At 39.1% G+C, this 19,136-nt stretch overlaps 1 protein-coding gene across 1 annotated transcript in view; it reads right to left on the bottom strand.

Moving 5' to 3' along the window:
• Window positions 1–225: 225 nt before the first annotated feature.
• LOC149460343 (uncharacterized) overlaps window positions 226–19,136 on the bottom strand; it is a 111,427-nt gene continuing 92,516 nt past the window's right edge. The window contains exons 7-10 of the mRNA XM_089679914.1: window positions 5,971–14,943; window positions 5,195–5,263; window positions 3,839–3,915; window positions 226–3,487 (exon numbers count right to left, since the gene is read on the bottom strand). Of these exons, the coding sequence (XP_089536040.1) occupies window positions 3,290–3,487; window positions 3,839–3,915; window positions 5,195–5,263; window positions 5,971–14,943 (9,317 nt within the window). The 3' untranslated portion in view covers window positions 226–3,289. The remainder of the gene's footprint in view (window positions 3,488–3,838; window positions 3,916–5,194; window positions 5,264–5,970; window positions 14,944–19,136) is intronic.

Consider the following 19,136-nt stretch of genomic DNA (forward strand, 5'->3'; position numbering starts at 1 on the left):
GTTTTATGGAGCAAACAATACGGTAATTGATTAGGAAACCTGTGTGCATTATTACTCCATTCAATCCTCCTTCACTTCTTCTATGTTTAAAATGCAACTGTTAAAAGATTTAAAATAGAATATTTGAATGTTTAAAATCAAACTGCAATAAAAAAACACAGATGATCTTCCAAATTTTAATGTATTGTAGAATAAAACAAATAATGATGACCTCAGTCTGGTATATTTGTTGTAAAAAAATAATAACACTTTTAATTTGTTCCTTATATACAGCATACAATGAAAGAAACACAAACATTGTAACAAATGTGCAAAATTACAATTTCTTACAAATTGTTATAGACATTAAATGCTGCAAACTATCAAGCCATTTCTTTATTTTATCTTTTCCCATAAGACAATAAACCATAGACATAAGTACTGTATATGCGTTGTCATTTCATAGACACATTTTTTTGCATTGGAAAATCTTCAACTCTTGAAGCCAACTCCTCAACTCTTCAAAGCATTGATTATTAAGGAAAACCTGATGTCTGGTACAGATTGAATTCTGGGCTTATAAATGCAGCAAAAATGTTAAAGTTAAAGTGAAAGAGGTGAATCTGGTGTGTTTGCATTAATCATTTCTGTATTAGTATTGTTCTATGCACATTTTGCAGTTTTTTTCCATTGTTTTACCATCTATTAAGTTTTGTGTCCTTATAAGCCTGTGGGAAATAATCCAAATGTTTTGAATATTGGCAAAGAGTTATTGCCATATATTGGACTTGCTACATGACCCTGCCTGCACCTAAGTCTGATCAGTAATATTTTGTTTAGTTGATATTTGCTTTAATTGCATAGCTCAACTAAATACTTGTTGTTCAGGATACTTTGTTTTGTTCCTTATCTGTTCTTTCTTAAGGGCCAATTCCTACCCAAAGCTGATGCTGGGTGGAGAATTGTGATTTGCCTAAAGGCTTCTTTTAGCTCTTAGAAAGGTTGATGCTGATGTTTGATTACAGTGGTGTATATCCACACCTATGTCACAGCAAAATTGTCATTAGCATGCTGTTAGATTTTTGAGTTTTTTATTTTACATTATAGAAAGCCCATCTATAAGGAAGGGACATCATTATTTGTTTTTAATGAAATTTGGCCAGAGCAGGGAATTATTGTGCAATCTCCCCATTGGGGTTCCCAAGAGACATCTAAAGCAAATATGTGATTGATATTGCCATGAATATCCAATGCCTAAATATCAAGTAAAAGTGCAGCTGTCATGGAGAGTATATGTTAGAACTGAGTAGCTGATCTCTGACTACAACAACATGGACTGTAAAATACAAAGAAAATAAAAAAAAAATATAAATGCAAAATTCAGCATATAATTAGTGCAAATAATGTAAATAAAATAATTAAAGTGAACAAATTAAATGTGAAAACTAAGCCTGAGACTGAAAGATGTCAGTAACTGTAAAATCTATATTTATACACATTTATTACTTAGAAAACTGCAAGCAGGTACAAACAAAAACCTACAACATACTGTATTTCCAGAGATAAATTTAGAAGTCATCTCTAGGTATTGCACAAAATCTCTCTGTGTGGATCATCTAAGCTTCCAAAGACCACAGGAGACCAGCCTTGGCATTGCTAGTATTCACAACAGATTCTCCCATGTATGCTCCTAAACGCTACTACAAGCCGGGCCAAAAATGTTATAATCAGAGTTGTTCATCCAGCTTTTTTTTCTAGTGTTCTTTGAACTTATAAAAACGCTCGTGTGCATTCATGCACTGTAAAAATGCTAATAAAATACTAACACTCCTAAATGCTTCTGTATGCTACTAAAAAGCTACTACAAGCTGGCAAAAAATGCTATTATCAGTGGTTTCTTTCATCCAGTGTTTTTTTCTAGCTTTTATTTTCTAATTTATACAAAAATGCTAGAGTGCATGGAACTCTAGAAAAAATGCAGCATGCTTTGATTTAATCCTGTTGTTTTTTTTTAAGTTAATTGATTGGAAAACCTGTGTGCATTATTACTCCATTTCATCCACCTTCACTTCTTCTATGTTTAAAATTCAACTGTTAAATATTATGTTTAAAATCATATTTTAAACATATTCAAATCTGATTGAAGGTTTCAAACTGCAATAATAAAATCCAGATGATCTTCCAAAATTGAAGGTATTGTAGAATAAAACAATTAATGATGACCTCAGACCAGCATATTTTTTGTAAAAAAATAATAACACTTTTAATTTTTTCTTGTATACGGCATACATTGTAATAAACACAAACGTTGTAACAAATGTGCAAAATTACAATTTCTTACAAATTGTTATAAACATTAACACATATCTAACATTTCTTTAATCATACTACTGTAAAATGAATACTGCAAACTATTAAGCCATTTCATTTTTTATTCTTTCCCATAAGACAATAAACCATAAACATGTTATAAGTACTGTATAAGCGCTGTCATTTCATACACAAATTATGTATGGTCCCCTTCCATGAAATATTCTTTATATTAAGATATTTGTTAGAATATAAGCCGGTAGGTACCTAAGCTTCAAGGTTTCTTTAATTTATCACTGTTCAAGAAAAAAAGCAGCTTACCAAAAATTGTATAGCAACTGCTGAAATTCACCAAGCAGCATAGTGATGCCGAAATGAGAATTACACTGGTCATAACAGTGTTCATGTCTTTACAATTTAGCTAGGAGTTGAAAACGTCTGTTTATGTAGTCTACTGTATTTTGACTTGAGTTCAAATGAGTGATCCCTAATGCCAGATCTTTTGCAATTGAATCTAACAGACTGGCTCCATTTCTGAAACACTCATTGTAGAATTAGTTGCTGAGCAAGGAGACAACTATAGTACTATATCCTATGGTCAGATGCCAAATAGTTTTAAAAGATGAACAGAGTATGGATCAACCATTACACCAAGACCCTCAGGTCTATTGACATGCCTATATAATGGACATGTGTCAATAATATATTGGTCAATATGTTATTAATTGGAAGAAAGGGGCTTAAGGCAAAATCTATTAGCAGGAAAGTAATCCAAAAGTCACTATTTTCCCATAAAAGGTAGTATTAATATTACCTAAGTTATTTTACCCTGGAGCCCCTTGAAACCAAAAATATTCCATATTTCATCAAATAGCAGCTCTATTTTTGTCATCTTTTGTACACCACTTTAAACATAAATTATAAAATTACACATAGTATAAAATATAATAAATAATCTGAGAATATCTGTTTCAGTGTTTCCGCTGTTAAATACCATTCATCACTTATGAATGCCAGCACTGGATGGCCATGGAGGATGGTATGCTGCCCTTGAGACTGTTGGCTTTTTTTCATGTCCTCCCTTTATTCCTTTTTCGGGATCTGCGGCTTCAGAAGGGAAATTATACCAGCCATAATGTGTTCTGTAACTGGCGAACCTTGTAATTGGATATTTAGGAGTACGGCAGCATGCTAATATCTGTGAAGAAGTGTAAAGGAAACATAAGTAAATCATGCATTAGTGTGAATGTGAATGAAATTGCATGAAGGGAATTTGTCATTTGCCATTTTAGTGCTTGAGAATTCAATCGCCAATCCCAAACACTGTCACATAGGGGAAGGGGAGAAGGTCACTAGCTATGCGGATGATCCAAGACAAGGCACAAACAAGGCTTAGACCCACAAATCTGGCAGACAAATGGGACATTTGGAAGGTGTGGTGATGGAAAATATAATCAGTGGAGGATATGGTTTAACAGGAGACCTTGTCACTGTACTCATTCACTTTAATTGGATCGACCCTACAGTATTTGCTTAATTGTATACTTACCCCACATATTAAACAGATGAGTAGACCCATGCCTAGGATAGACATCAATCCAAACAGTATTATTTCCCAGTATGTAACTGAAATAAAAAATATAAGAATGCATTATTGTACATATTTTGTTTTTATACATGTAACATGATTGAGCAGGGCAGTTGTATAAAAGCACAAACTCCCATTTTAACTGCTCTGGGCCCCTTTAACGGTGCTGTCATGTATGGAGCCTTACTTTTTTTATTTCCATGCATGTACCCTTTGGGGGACTCCTGTCATAACTGGAAGTACTGGGAAATATATTCAACATATTCAACAGAGACAAAACCAAAATCATATTTTTTTAAACATGTGCAAAAACCTTTGTTATTTATTTCAGTTGCTAGTCACTTAACATCACATGCAAATATACTGTCAAGTTCTATATAATATAATACTAAATGTTGCAGTCATCCAGTAACACAAGGGCTGGTTTGTGAGAACAAAAGCTAACTCTGTAATTTATCCTCCACCTCAAAATGATAAATAAAAAGAAATCATAAAAGATAAGAATATAAGCCTACAAATAAAATAGTACAATGATATGGGATTTGCATCTTGTAAGGCCTTTGCCAGAGAATGCTGTGCTCAGGGTTTTCTGTATTACATTATCTTCCAAGTTTGCTTGAAAACACTCCAAAGTAACTTGACAGTGGTGTGATATCGGGAATCCTGTCTGTCTTGTTAACTGGCCAACCCCTGGTGAGTTTGTCATGAATGGGTTAAAACAGTCTGTAGATAAATCAGTTTTTTGTAGATAAAACAGCCCTGTACTGGAAGAGACTTGTAGGCCTCTCCATGGAGAGAAGGTCCTTACTTAGTTAGCAGGCTGGATTTATATTGTGAAGCTCCAGGCTCTGCACCTGGATGTTATGTCCTTCAAGCTGCATTTAGAGAGTTGTACTTAGCTACACAAGAACCACAGGTTTTGCAGAGAGTTACTCTGATTGGTAGTTGTGTGCTTCTGGAGTTGAACTCCACTCTCAGAAGGTACTGGATCCTAGACATCAGACATTTGGGTATCTTTTCCTGCCCACCTCATGTCCTTCATTAATGTAGTTGAAAAGCGATCGAGGACTGGGCCTATTATTGCAAGACGCAAGTAAAGTAAAGTGAGGAAAAGGTGTTCTTGGAGGAAAGTCCTACTTTCAAGCTCAAGGCCCTTCCATGTATAAGCACTGTGAAGAGAGCATGTGAGAAGGTCCCCAATCTTCCATATACATGGAAGATCAATTCTCTTGGTTTACAAAGAAAGAGGATGTAAACTGCCAAGAAATGCCCCCCATCCCTTCCTGAAACAGTGTTACACTGTGAAAAAACACTTACTTTCTGACTCATTAGAGGTGGTAGTGGTGGATATCAAAGTAGTCTGAGTTAGGTTATCTCCATATGGTTCTGAAAAACAAAAGGTAAATAATGTTTGTTTAGAACATACATTATTATCTTAATAGTTTTGGACCTTTTCAAAATATTGCCCAGGTAAGTGGAGGAAAAAATGCAATTCTTAGTTTTGCAGTCTATACCAATGGGAATTAACAAACTAGTATGGTATAGATTTTGTTTACCTACTGTGTTTCTAACTTTCACAGAATGAGAAGCAGCACTGATAAATCCAATAGCTAATCTGAGTATTGCAGCTTCAGTTTAGGATTTCAAATATTAAATTAACATTGCTTGGGTACAGATCCAATGTAGACTCAACTTGTATGCTGCTGCTCCAAATGTGTCCTCCACACTGTCCCTTTCAACTCCTGTGTATTCAGGTGCAAGCACTGCTCATCCAGCCTTGTAGAGCAAATGCATAAGGATCCAAAGGGCTGCACACTTGAAAACTGCATCCACTTTATTGTAATTCTTTAAACTACCATATACAGCAACACTATACACTGTGGAAGCAAGGAAACATGATCAACCCATTTCCTGCTGCTAGCTCTTATTCATGACTTACATGAATAGGAGCTAGCAGCGTGAAATGCACTGACTGTGTTTCCTTGCTCCCACATTCCGAGGGTATATACGGTATATTTATAAATGTTAAAAACTTTCAAAGGGGATATATATAAAAAGTTTTACATTTAGAAAATATTTATTAAACAACTTACTGCTGACTGTTGCAGATGAGCCTGTGACAGAAATGGTTGCTTTACTGGTATTTGCAGCCACCGATACTGAAGCAATAGTTCCAGTAAGTTGAACACCACCAGCAGTGTTATTGCTATAGTTGTTAGCAGTAGTGTTGTTGTTGGTTCCAGTGGAAGATGGTTCTGTTATTAAAGAAGTGCTTATTGGAGTTCCACTAGAGACAAAGTCTGTACTGTTAGAGTTAATGTTCCCAGAAGCAGTGGTAGCTTCATTAGAAGGAATTATTATATTAGAAGTACCTATTGTAGCCCCCATAGAAGATAATGTGGTAGAATAGGTATAACCAGTATGAGTTGCAGTAGCATTGGACCCTAACAATGTAACAGCACTGGTCATGGTTCCAGTAGTAACGGACCCCCCTACAGCAGTTGTGCTAAAAAGAGCAGTTGGGATAGGAGTTACTGCAAGTGAAATAGAAGTAGCAATGGTTCCAGTAGTGTTGGTTCCAGAAGTAGTGGTATTGCTATTGATCCCAGTTCCAACGGGTGGTACTACAACAGCGTTGATTGTACCCTCTGCATTTGATGATCCAGTAGCAGTTGTAGCATAAGTGGAGTTAATTGCAGTCTCAGTGGATGATGAAGTAGCAGTAGTGCTAATAATGTTTGCAATGGGACCTGAAATTGTTCTAGTGCTTAGTATGTTCTGGGTAACAGTGGATGTGGAAGTAACAGTAAGACTGCTAGCAGAAGTATTATTTCCCAGTATAGTAGTAGTAATTGTTCCAGTGGCACTTGAGTGTCCAATAATGGTTGTACTACTTGGTGCCACAGTACCAGCAGACACTGTTGACACAGTATTGTTTGTGATAGTACCAGCTAGTAATGTAACTAAGGAAGTACTAAAAGTGCTTCCACTAGCTGTTGATCCAGTAGTACTAGATGTATTAACAGTTGTTCCATTTGATACAGTGACTGCAGCTGCAATGCTATTAGTAGAAATGGATATTGCTGTGGTTGAAGAGGTAGGGGATCCAGAACCTGTTGAACCAATAGTAGTGGCAGTGGTAGGGCTGCTTCCAGAAGCACTGTTGACTGATGAAGGAGAACCTATGACTGTTCCAGTAGAACTAGGATCAGTAAATGTTGTATTTAATGAGGTTGCAATTGTACCTTTAATAGTGGATGTTGCTGAAGTAGTAGTCCCAGCACCAGTACGTATTGAAATGTTAGCTGATGTAGTGGATGAAGAAGTGCTTGTTTCACTGTTGATAGATTCTGTTGCAGCAGAAATTGTTGGAGAAGTAGAAATAGGAAAAGTGGATGTTGCTAAAATAGCAGACACAGGGGGTGCAGGTAATGAGGTTACAGCAGTAGATTCAGCACTAGTAAATGCTTTTGTACTAACTGAGAAGCTAGTTTTACTAGATGATACTGTTGCAGTGTTAATAGATCCTGCTGCCGTGGAAGTTGTTGGAACAGTTGAGCTTGTTGTAGTAAATGTTGTTAAAGTAGGAGTTTCCATGTTAGCAGATATTGACATGCTAGTTGGTGCAGTCACTGAAACTGTAGTTGTATCATTGCTGTTGGATCCTGCTGCGATGAAATTTGTTGGAGTAGTAGAGCCTGGGGAAGTAGATGTCGTTAGAATGGTAGACCCCATTGATGTGGATAAGGTTACAGTAGTATTTCCAGTACTAGTGAACAGTGGTGTACTAACTGAGGAGACAGTTAAATTAGGCACTGTTATTGTAGTTGTTGAGTTGGTTGTTTTACTGGTAATTGATCTTGTTGTGTTGGAAGTTGTTAAAGAAGTAGACCCCAATGTAGTTGGCGTGTAAGTGGTAGTTCCAGCACTAGTGGGAGTTGTACTAGCTGGGGAATCAGTTATACTAAGCAGTATTGCTGCAGATGTTGAACTAGATGTTATACCAGTGTTGATGGATCCTGTTGTTTTGGAGGTTGATTGAGAGGTTGAAGCTGCTGCTGTGGATGTTGTTAAAGTATTAGTTTCCATACTAGTAGGTGCTGAAGAACTAGATGATGTAGACATTGAAACAGTGCTTATTTCACTGGCGACGGATGCTGTTGTAGCGACATTTGTTGGAGAAGTATGACTTGAGGTAGTAGATGTTGGCAAAGAGGTAGACCGTGGTGTAATTGATGAAATTAATGTGGTACTTCGAGAACTAGCAGGTGTTGTACTTAATGAAGAGCCTGTTGAATTAAGCAGTGTTGTTGCAGTTCTTGAACTAGCTGTTTCACTGCTAATGGATCCCGTTGTAGAATCCGATGAAGTAGTATACCCCAATGTAGTGGATGCTACTAAAGTGCTAGTTCCAGCACTAGTGGGAGACACAGTAGTTGATGAAACTGTTGAATTTTGTGGTGTTGTTGGAGATGTTAATCTGGATGTTGTACTGGTGGAAATGGGTTCTGTTGTAATGTGAATTGTGGAACCAGTTGAATTTGCTGTATTGGATGATGTTGTAGATGATGTCAGATTAGATGTTATGCCAGCAGTGATGGATCCTGTTGTTGTGGAGGTTGTCTGAGAGGTTAAGGCTGCTGTAGTGGATGCTGCTAAAGTACTAATCCCCATACTATTAGATGTTGAAGAACTAGATAATGTAGACATTGAAACAGTGGCTGTTTCACTAGTGATGGATGCCATTGAAGTGGAACTTGTTTGAAAAGCAGGACTTGAGATAGTAGATGTTGGCAAAGTGGTAAACTCTGAAGTAGTTGAAAATAAAGGGAAAGTACCAGAACTATTAGGTGTTGTTGTACCAACTAAAGAGCCAGTTGAACTATGCAGTGGTGTTGCCATTGTTGAACTAGCTATTTCACTTGTGAGGGATCCTGTTGTTGAAGCTGATGAAGTAGTATACACTAATGTAGTGGATGTTGCTAAAGTACTATGTCCAGCACTAGTGGGAGTTACACTAGTTGATGAAACATTTGTACTTTGCAGTGTTGTTGGAAATGTTGAACTAGATGTTCTGGTGGTAATGGGTTTTGTTGCAGTAGAATTTGTGGAAATAGATGAATCTACTGTATTGAATGATGTTAAAGTAGTAGAACCAATAGTAGTGGGTATTGAAGTGCTAGCTGTTGTAAATCCTGAAGCAGTAATAGTTTCACTACTGATAGGCCTTGTTGTGGCTAAGCTTGTTGGAGTAGTAGTACCTGAAGTGGCAGATGTTGGCAAAGTTGTAGACCCGGTTGTAGTTGCTAAAATTGCAGTAGTTGTTCCAGGACTAATGGGTGTTGTTGCACTACCTGGAAAGCTTGTTGAACTAAGCAGTGTTGTTGCAGTTGTTGAACTAGCTGTTTCACTGGTAATGGATCCTGTTGTACTGGATGTTGTTGAAGTAGTAGACCCCAGTGTAGTTGATGTTGTTAAAGTGGTAGTCCCAGCAATATTGGGAGTTGAACTAACTGTTTCACTGGCAATGTATTCTGTTGTATGGAAAGTTGTTGAAGCAGTAGACTCCAATGTAGTTGATGGTATTAAAGTGGTTGTCTTAGCACTGCTGGGAGTTGTACTAGTTGGGGAAACAGTTGAATTATGCAGTGTTGTTGCAGATGTTGAACTAGATGCTGTGCTGGTGTTACCTGTTGTTGTGGAAACTGTAGGAGTTGATGAGCCAGTGGTAATGGATCCTGTTGTGGAGGTTGATTGAGAAGTTGAAGCTGCTGCTGTGGATGTTGTTAAAGTATTAGTTCCCATACTAGAAGATGATGAAGAACTAGATGATGTAGACATTAAAAGAGCGCTTGTTTCACTGGCAATTGGTGCTGTTGTAGTGGAACTTATTGGAGAAGTAGGACTGGCAGTAGCAGATATTGGCAAAGTGGTGGACCCTGTTGTAGATGACAAAATGAATGAGGTAGTTCCAGAAGTAGTAGGTGTTGGTGTAATAACTGAAGATCCTGTTGAACTAGTTGTACTAGTTGGGGAAACAGTTGAACTAAGCAGTGTTGTTGCAGATGTTGAACTAGATGTTGTGGTGGTGTTACCGGTTGTTGTGGAAGATGTAGGAGATGATGAGCTTGTTATTGTGGATGTTAATAAAGTAGTAGTTTCAGTACTAGTGGGGGAAACAGTTGAAATAAGCTGTGTTGTTGCAGGTGTTGGACTAAATGTTATGCCAGTAGTGAGGGATTCTGTTGTTGTGGAGATTGTCGGAGAAGTAGGACTTGAGGCGGTAGATGTTGGAAAAGGTGTAGACCCCACTGTAGTTGATATATTTAAAGTCATAGTTCCAGGGCTGTTGGGTGTTGTACTACCTGAAGAGCCTGTTGAACTAGGCACTGTTGTTGTAGTTGTGGAACTAGCTGCTTCACTGGTAATGGGTCCTGTTGTACTGGAAGTTGTTGAAGTAAAGGATCTTAGTGCAGTTGATGGTGTTAAAGTTGTAGTCTCAGCACTATTGGGAGTTGTAGTATTTGGGAAAACAGTTGAACTAAGCAATGTTGTTGAAGATGTTGAACTAGATGTTATGGTGGTGTTACTGGGTGTTGTGAAAGTTGTAGGAGTTGATGAGCTTGTTATTGTAGATGTTGTAAAAGTAGTAGTTTCAGTACTAGTGGGAGTTGTACTAGTTGGGGAAAGAGTTGAAATGAGCTGTGTTGTTGTAGATGACAGACTAGACATTATGCCAGTGGTGAGGGATCCTGTTGTTGTAGAGATTGTTGAAGTAGAAGGACTTAAAGTAGTAGATGTTGGCAAAGTTGTAGACCCTGTTGTAGTTGATATAACTACAGTAGTAGTTCCAGGGCTGGTAGATGTTGTTGTACTACCTGAAGATACTGTTGAACTAGGCACTGTTGTTGCAGTTGTGGAACTAGCTGTTTCACTGGTAATGGGTCCTGTTGTACTGGAAGTTGTTGAGGTAGAAGATCCCAGTGCAGTTGATGGTGTTAAAGTTGTAGTCTCAGCACTATTGGGAGTTGTAGTAGTTGGGAAAACAGTTGAACTAAGCAATGTTGTTGAAGATGTTGAACTAGATGTTGTGGTGGTGTTATTGGGTGTTGTGAAAGTTGTAGGAGTTGATGAGCTTGTTATTGTAGATGTTGTAAAAGTAGTAGTTTCAGTACTAGTGGGAGTTATACTAGTTGGGGAAAGAGTTGAAATGAGCTGTGTTGTTGCAGATGACAGACTGGACATTATGCTATTGGTGAGGGACCCTGTTGTTGTAGAGATTGTTGGAGTAGAAGGACTTAAAGTAGTAGATGTTGGCAAAGTTGTAGACCCTGTTGTAGTTGATAGAAATTCAGTAGTAGTTCCAGGGCTGGTAAGTGTTGTACTACCTGAAAGTACTGTTGAACTAGGCACTGTTGTTGCAGTTGTGGAACTAGCTGCTTCACTGGTAACGGGTCCTGTTGTACTGGACGTTGTTGATGTAGTAGATCCCAGTGCAGTTGATGGTGTTAAAGTTGTAGTCGCAGCACTATTGGGAGTTGTAGTAGTTGGGAAAACAGTTGAACTAAGCAATGTTGTTGAACTAGATGTTGTGGTGGTGTTACTGGGTGTTGTGAAAGTTGTAGGAGTTGATGAGCTTGTTATTGTAGATGTTGTAAAAGTAGTAGTTTCAGTACTAGTGGGAGTTGTACTAGTTGGGGAAAGAGTTGAAATGAGCTGTGTTGTTGTAGATGACAGACTAGACATTATGCCAGTGGTGAGGGATCCTGTTGTTGTAGAGATTGTCGAAGTAGAAGGACTTAAAGTAGTAGATGTTGGCAAAGTTGTAGACCCTGTTGTAGTTGATATAAATTCAGTAGTAGTTCCAGGGCTGGTAAGTGTTGTACTACCTGAAAGTACTGTTGAACTAGGCACTGTTGTTGCAGTTGTGGAACTAGCTGCTTCACTGGTAACGGGTCCTGTTGTACTGGACGTTGTTGATGTAGTAGATCCCAGTGCAGTTGATGGTGTTAAAGTTGTAGTCGCAGCACTATTGGGAGTTGTAGTAGTTGGGAAAACAGTTGAACTAAGCAATGTTGTTGAACTAGATGTTGTGGTGGTGTTACTGGGTGTTGTGAAAGTTGTAGGAGTTGATGAGCTTGTTATTGTAGATGTTGTAAAAGTAGTAGTTTCAGTACTAGTGGGAGTTGTACTAGTTGGGGAAAGAGTTGAAATGAGCTGTGTTGTTGTAGATGACAGACTAGACATTATGCCAGTGGTGAGGGATCCTGTTGTTGTAGAGATTGTCGAAGTAGAAGGACTTAAAGTAGTAGATGTTGGCAAAGTTGTAGACCCTGTTGTAGTTGATATAAATTCAGTAGTAGTTCCAGGGCTGGTAAGTGTTGTACTACCTGAAAGTACTGTTGAACTAGGCACTGTTGTTGCAGTTGTGGAACTAGCTGCTTCACTGGTAATAGGTCCTGTTGTACTGGAAGTTGTTGATGTAGTAGATCCCAGTGCAGTTGATGGTGTTAAAGTTGTAGTCTCAGCACTATTGGGAGTTGCAGTAGTTGGGAAAACAGTTGAACTAAGCAATATTGTTGCAGATGTTGAACTAGATGTTGTGGTGGTGTTACTGGGTGTTGTGAAAGTTGTAGGAGTTGATGAGCTTGTTATTGTAGATGTTTTAGAAGTAGTAGTTTCAGTACTAGTGGGAGTTGTACTAGTTGGGGAAAGAGTTGAATTAATCTGTGCTGTTGTAGATGACAGACTAGACAGTATGCCAGTGGTGAGGGACCCTGTTGTTGTAGAGATTGTTGGAGTAGAAGGACTTAAAGTAGTAGATGTTGGCAAAGTTGTAGACCCTGTTGTAGTTGATAGAAATTCAGTAGTAGTTCCAGGGCTGGTAAGTGTTGTACTACCTGAAAGTACTGTTGAACTAGGCACTGTTGTTGCAGTTGTGGAACTAGCTGCTTCACTGGTAATAGGTCCTGTTGTACTGGAAGTTGTTGAGGTAGAAGATCCCAGTGCAGTTGATGGTGTTAAAGTTGTAGTCCCAGCACTATTGGGAGTTGTAGTAGTTGGGAAAACAGTTGAACTAAGCAAAGTTGTTGCAGATGTTGAACTAGATGTTGTGGTGGTGTTACTGGGTGTTGTGAAAGTTGTAGGAGTTGATGAGCTTGTTATTGTAGATGTTGTAAAAGTAGTAGTTTCAGTACTAGTGGGTGTTGTACTAGTTGGGGAAAGAGTTGAATTAATCTGTGCTGTTGTAGATGACAAACTAGACAGTATGCCAGTGGTGAGGGACCCTGTTGTTGTAGAGATTGTTGGAGTAGAAGGACTTAAAGTAGTAGATGTTGGCAAAGTTGTAGACCCTGTTGTAGTTGATATAAATTCAGTAGTAGTTCCAGGGCTGGTAGGTGTTATTGTACTACCTGAAGATACTGTTGAACTAGGCACTGTTGTTGCAGTTGTGGAACTAGCTGCTTCACTGGTAATAGTTCCTGTTGTACTGGAAGTTGTTGATGTAGTAGATCCCAGTACAGTTGATGGTGTTAAAGTTGTAGTCCCAGCACTATTGGGAGTTGTAGTAGTTGGGAAAACAGTTGAACTAAGCAATGTTGTTGAAGGTGTTGAACTAGATGTTGTGGTGGTGTTACTGGGTGTTGTGAAAGTTGTAGGAGTTGATGAGCTTGTTATTGTAGATGTTGTAAAAGTAGTAGTTTCAGTACTAGTGGGAGTTGTACTAGTTGGGGAAAGAGTTGAAATGAGCTGTGTTGTTGTAGATGACAGACTAGACATTATGCCAGTGGTGAGGGATTCTGTTGTTGTAGAGATTGCTGAAGTAGAAGGACTTAAAGTAGTAGATGTTGGCAAAGTTGTAGACCCTGTTGTAGTTGATATAACTACAGTAGTAGTTCCAGGGCTGGTAGGTGTTGTTGTACTACCTGAAGACACTGTTGAACTAGGCACTGTTGGTGTAGTTGTGGAACTAGCTGTTTCACTGGTAATGGGTCCTGTTGTACTGGAAGTTGTTGAGGTAGAAGATCCCAGTGCAGTTGATGGTGTTAAAGTTGTAGTCTCAGCACTATTGGGAGTTATAGTAGTTGGGAAAACAGTTGAACTAAGCAATGTTGTTGCAGGTGTTGAACTAGATGTTGTGGTGGTGTTACTGGGTGTTGTGAAAGTTGTAGGAGTTGATGAGCTTGTTATTGTAGATGTTGTAAAAGTAGTAGTTTCAGTACTAGTGGGCATTGTACTAGTTGGGGAAAGAGTTGAAATGAGCTGTGTTGTTGTAGATGACAGACTAGACATGATGCCAGTGGTGAGGGATTCTGTTGTTGTAGAGATTGCTGAAGTAGAAGGACTTAAAGTAGTAGATGTTGGCAAAGTTGTAGACCCTGTTGTAGTTGATATAAATACAGTAGTAGTTCCTTGGCTGGTAGATGTTGTGGTACTACCTGAAGAGACTGTTGAACTAGGCACTGTTGGTGTAGTTGTGGAACTAGCTGTTTCACTGGTAATGGGTCCTGTTGTACTGGAAGTTGTTGAGGTAGAAGATCCCAGTGCAGTTGATGGTGTTAAAGTTGTAGTCTCAGCACTATTGGGAGTTGTAGTATTTGGGAAAACAGTTGAACTAAGCAATGTTGTTGCAGGTGTTGAACTAGATGTTGTGGTGGTGTTACTGGGTGTTGTAAAAGTTGTAGGAGTTGATGAGCTTGTTATTGTAGATGTTTTAAAAGTAGTAGTTTCAGTACTGGTTGGGGAAACAGTTGAAATGTGTTGTGTTGTTGTAGATGTTAGACCAGATGTTATGCTAGTAATGCTTAATCCTGTTGTTGTAGAGGTTGTTGTAGAAGAAGAAGGACTTGAGGTAGTAGATGTTGGCAAATTTGTAGACCCCGTTGTAGTTGATATAATTGCAGTACTTGTTTCAGGGCTGATGGGTGTTGTTGTACTACCTGAAGAGCCTGTTGAACTAAACAGTGTCGATGTGGTTGTTGAACTAGTTGTTTCATTGGCAATGGATCCTGTTGTACTGGTAGTTATTGTGGTACTTGTTTCTGGAGTAGGAATACTGGTATTAGCTGGGAAAGAAAAAAAATCACAGATGTGATAAAACATCTTTATAATGCTATTATAATATATTTGTGTAAAATTAACCTGAAAATGACCTATCTCAAGTTACTGCACAAATTAACTGTATTTAACATTTTAACAACTGCACTTTATTTAAAGTTGAACTTCTGGCACAAAAGCATTTCTTAAATCCGGTACAAGCTGTCTGCAGAAAACATTCTAGTCACCCTACAGTCTGCAGTAGAATGAGCTTCATTGACTGGTCTTTATTACAGGAAGCTTCTTTACAAGGCAAAGATTCATGCTGGAATACTGTATAATAACTAATGGAAGAAATTGGCTGGACTGGCCCCACCCCCTAAAAAAATAGTTGTTCAGAAGAAAGGCTCATAGACAGCTATGTGAAAGATTTTCACGTGATGATATAAATATGGTTACTCTCCCCTCACTTCCCCAGTGCTCTATTTCTCCTTCTTGGCTGAAAATTCATAAACTGAATAAGTTTGATAGCAAATTGTGTCAGAGTCTACACGGGGTAAATGACATCACCCTTTATTAGACATCCCTTCACTTTCATGTTCAATTGACAGCAGTTTCACCAGACAGTAAGTGGGGGTATATCTCCAATGATAACACAGACAGAGATAAAAATAGATGGTAAGTTAGAACCCCTGTCAGATTTTATTGGTGTCTGGGTCTTTGTTGTAGATGTTCCCTCATTTCCTGTCTTGTGAAACTATTAGGGAAAACTATAACAAGCTTGAGCAAGTAATAACAACTTTACAGACAAGGTCCCTAGTACACAAACTTGCCAAAAATAAACTAAACTGTCTCAACTACTCAGGTTAAAAACAGAGGATTTTGTTGCACCAAGGCTCCTCTGTAGAACGTGGTCCCTAACTCAAACTCAACTGTTGGGACAAATATGACAATGCACAAACTAAGAGCATGATTGGCAGCCCCGTCCTCCATGATTTTTTTTTTCCTGGCTAGCTTAAAGGTGTGCTGGAGTGCCCCTTTGTATTGTTCATGATGATGCCCTTCCCATGTTCACCTTTTGTTCTTTTGCTAGTTTAAATTGATCTGAGTGGCTGCCATTGTTTTTAGCTGTAAAAACCTTCAAGGGATTCTAACCCCCCCCCCCCCCCCACTCTATTCAAAACTGAATCTGATCTGCATCTCTAGAATTCTGTTGAGTGCAAAGGAGACATGGGGCATTCAGTAGGAGTCCTGGGGAGTGTGTCCTTTTTGTCTGAAATTAGCAGCATTTCTATTCCATCACTTTTGGAATAAATACCTAACTGCGAGTTGCAGTTAAAACTGATTGAAAAAGTGTATGAAAAGCATTAGTCCAAATTTTTTTTTTCAAAAATATTGGACAGAATAAAAAACTTATGTATCTATTAGGTATATAATCAATGAGCATTGTATGCCTAGAAAAAGTATTTATTTTTTCATTTTAAAGCGGAGTTCCAGCTGAAGAAAAAAATAAATAAAAGTCAGCAGCTACAAAAACTGTAGATGCTGACTTTTAATATACAGACACTTACCTGTCCCTCGGTCCAGCAGTGTCCTCGCCACTGCTGGTTTCACTGACTTCCCTGGCGCCAGCATCTTCAGTGTGGGCAGCCGGCTGTAACAGCTTGCGGTTTCACAGTCGGGTGCCCACTGTGCATGCATGAGAAGCGCTGCACTTTGTGAATGGCCCCGTAGGCTTCTGGGACCTGTCACGTGTCCCAGAAGACTACGGGGAGAGAGGGGGGAGGACAACTTCCACTTCCGATCGCCTAGGTGATCGCAGCAGAAGTGGGAGATGGTACCTGTCAAATTTGGACACCCACTCCCCCCCCCTGCTCCCCAAAGGTGCCAATCCTTAATGGGGAGCAGGGGACAAAGGACACCCCTTCTGGGTGGAGCTCTGCTTTAAGAACAATTCTAGAAGCGAACATTCTTTTTTCTGGACAAAGGTTTTCCACCTTATTTTTCTGGACAAAATTATTTTAGACTATGTCGGTCTAATGTATTTTTCAATATACTGTATTACATACTAGGAGTTTCATTTGTACTAAACAAACATTTTGATAGTTCACAAAGTTTCTTGCAAAAACTGTATTTGTGCATAAATAGGGGTTACCCAGGCTGCCACTGATTTGTAACCCAGAGCAAGAGAATTACACATTAGTTCCAGATATTAATTAGCACTTTGACAGCAAGAGAAATCCCCAGTACGTGCCAGTGTGGGTTGTTGTTCAAAGGGGCATGCTGCTGCAAATGATAAGGGTGTGGTATAGATTGGTCAACAGACAAAAAAGTATCAGGCACATCTATACATGACTACACAAAAAGTTCATTTTTTCTAAACCAGCTTCAATAATTAAGCTTGTGCTGAGAACATCCTGTAACCTCCTCTGGGCAAAGGATTTATGTGATAAGTGTAAGAAAACTCTAACATAATAGGTTGATGTTCTATAAATACAAGATGTATATATTGCTGCTATGGTAGCAAGTAGATGTGTGCAGATGTGCGTAAGTATGAAACAGGAGTGACCAGGTGGAAAAATGTAAATTTGGCAGAGCAAGTTTAGGTGCAGTGGAGATTTCTGCCAAAAGGAGAAAAAAATTTTTTTTTACTTTGATACCAACCAGGTGCAGAACATGAGAGTGTGTCACACAATAGGGAATATTTATAAGACATAGGTGTGAAGAGTGATCACATGAACATGCGTCATCAAGTATAATGAGAAATTCTTATTCTCTACCTGCTACACTGCTTGCCTGGGCACCTAGGAAAATTATGAATTTAATGAACGGTCCATTTAAAATGAATTGAATGGACCATCCTGTTCTGAATGAAACAGTGTAGAAATCATAATAAAAGTGTATTTAAAGTGGTTCTAAACTCTGATGGGTTTTTTTTTATCTTTATGCTTTCTCTGCAATAAGGGAAAAAACCTTCTGATGTGTAGGACAGAAGAGAAACCTGCTACCAACCAAGTAGAGCAGGACTGGCAGCAAAGTTTACTCAGGGACTATAGGCATCCTGTGTCCTGTAGCTCAGAACAGAAAACTGAGGGATCATCCTGGCACAAAGCTACACTATATTGCCAAAAGTATTGGGACACTCCTCCACATCATTGGATTAAGGTTTTCCAATCACCTCCATGGCCACAGGTGTATAAAATCAAGCACTCAGGCATGCAGACTGCTTCTATAAACATTTGTGAAAGAATAGGTCACTCTCAGGACCTCAGTGAATTCAAGCCTGATCCCATGATAGGTTGCCACCTGTGCAATAAGTCCATCTGTGAAATTTCCTTGCTACTAAATATTCCACAGTCAACTGTTAGTGGTATTATAACAAAATGGAAGCAACTGGGAACAACAGAAACTCAGCAACAAAGCAATAGGTCACATAAAATGACAGAGCAGGGTCAGCGCATGCTGAAGCACACAGTGTACAGAACTCGCCAACTGTCAGCAGAGTCAATAGCTAAAGACCTCTATATTTCAGGCAGCCTTCAGATTAGCACAACAGCAGTGCATAGAGAGCTTCATGGAATGGGTTTCCATGGTCGAGCAGCTGCATCCAAGCCTTACAACACCAACTGCAATGCAAAGCATTGGATGCAGTGGTGTAAAGCATGCCGCCACTGGACTCTAGAGCAGTGGAGACGTGTTCTCTGGAGGGATGAATCACACTTCTCTGTCTGGCAATCCAATGGATATGTCTGGGTTTGGCAGTTGCCAGAAGAACAGTACTTTCCTGACTGCATTGTGCCAAGTGTAAAGTTTGGAGGAGTGGGGATTATGGTGTGGGGTTGTTTTTCAGGGGTTGGGCTTGACCCCTTAGTTCCAGTGAAGGGAACTCTTAACGCATCAGCATACCAGCGCTGAGCGAAATATTGGCGCTTTATAAATACTGTATAATAATAATAATAATACCAAGACATTTTAGACAATTTCATGCTCCCAACTGTCTGGGAAGAGTTTGGGGATGGCCCCTTCCTGTTCCAACATGACTGAGCACCAGTGCACAAAGCAAGGTCCATAAAGACATGGATGAGCGAGTTTGGGGTGGAGGAACTTGACTGGCCTGCACAGAGTCCTGACCTTAACTCAATAAAACACCTTTGGGATGAATTAGAGCGGAGACTGCGATCCAGGCCTTCTCGTCTGACATCAGTGCCTGACCTCACAAATG

Source organism: Staurois parvus, unplaced genomic scaffold (assembly GCF_062004578.1).
Source record: "Staurois parvus isolate SC_StPar_1 unplaced genomic scaffold, SC_StPar_1.0 ptg000232l, whole genome shotgun sequence".
Taxonomy (NCBI): Eukaryota; Metazoa; Chordata; class Amphibia; order Anura; family Ranidae; genus Staurois; species Staurois parvus.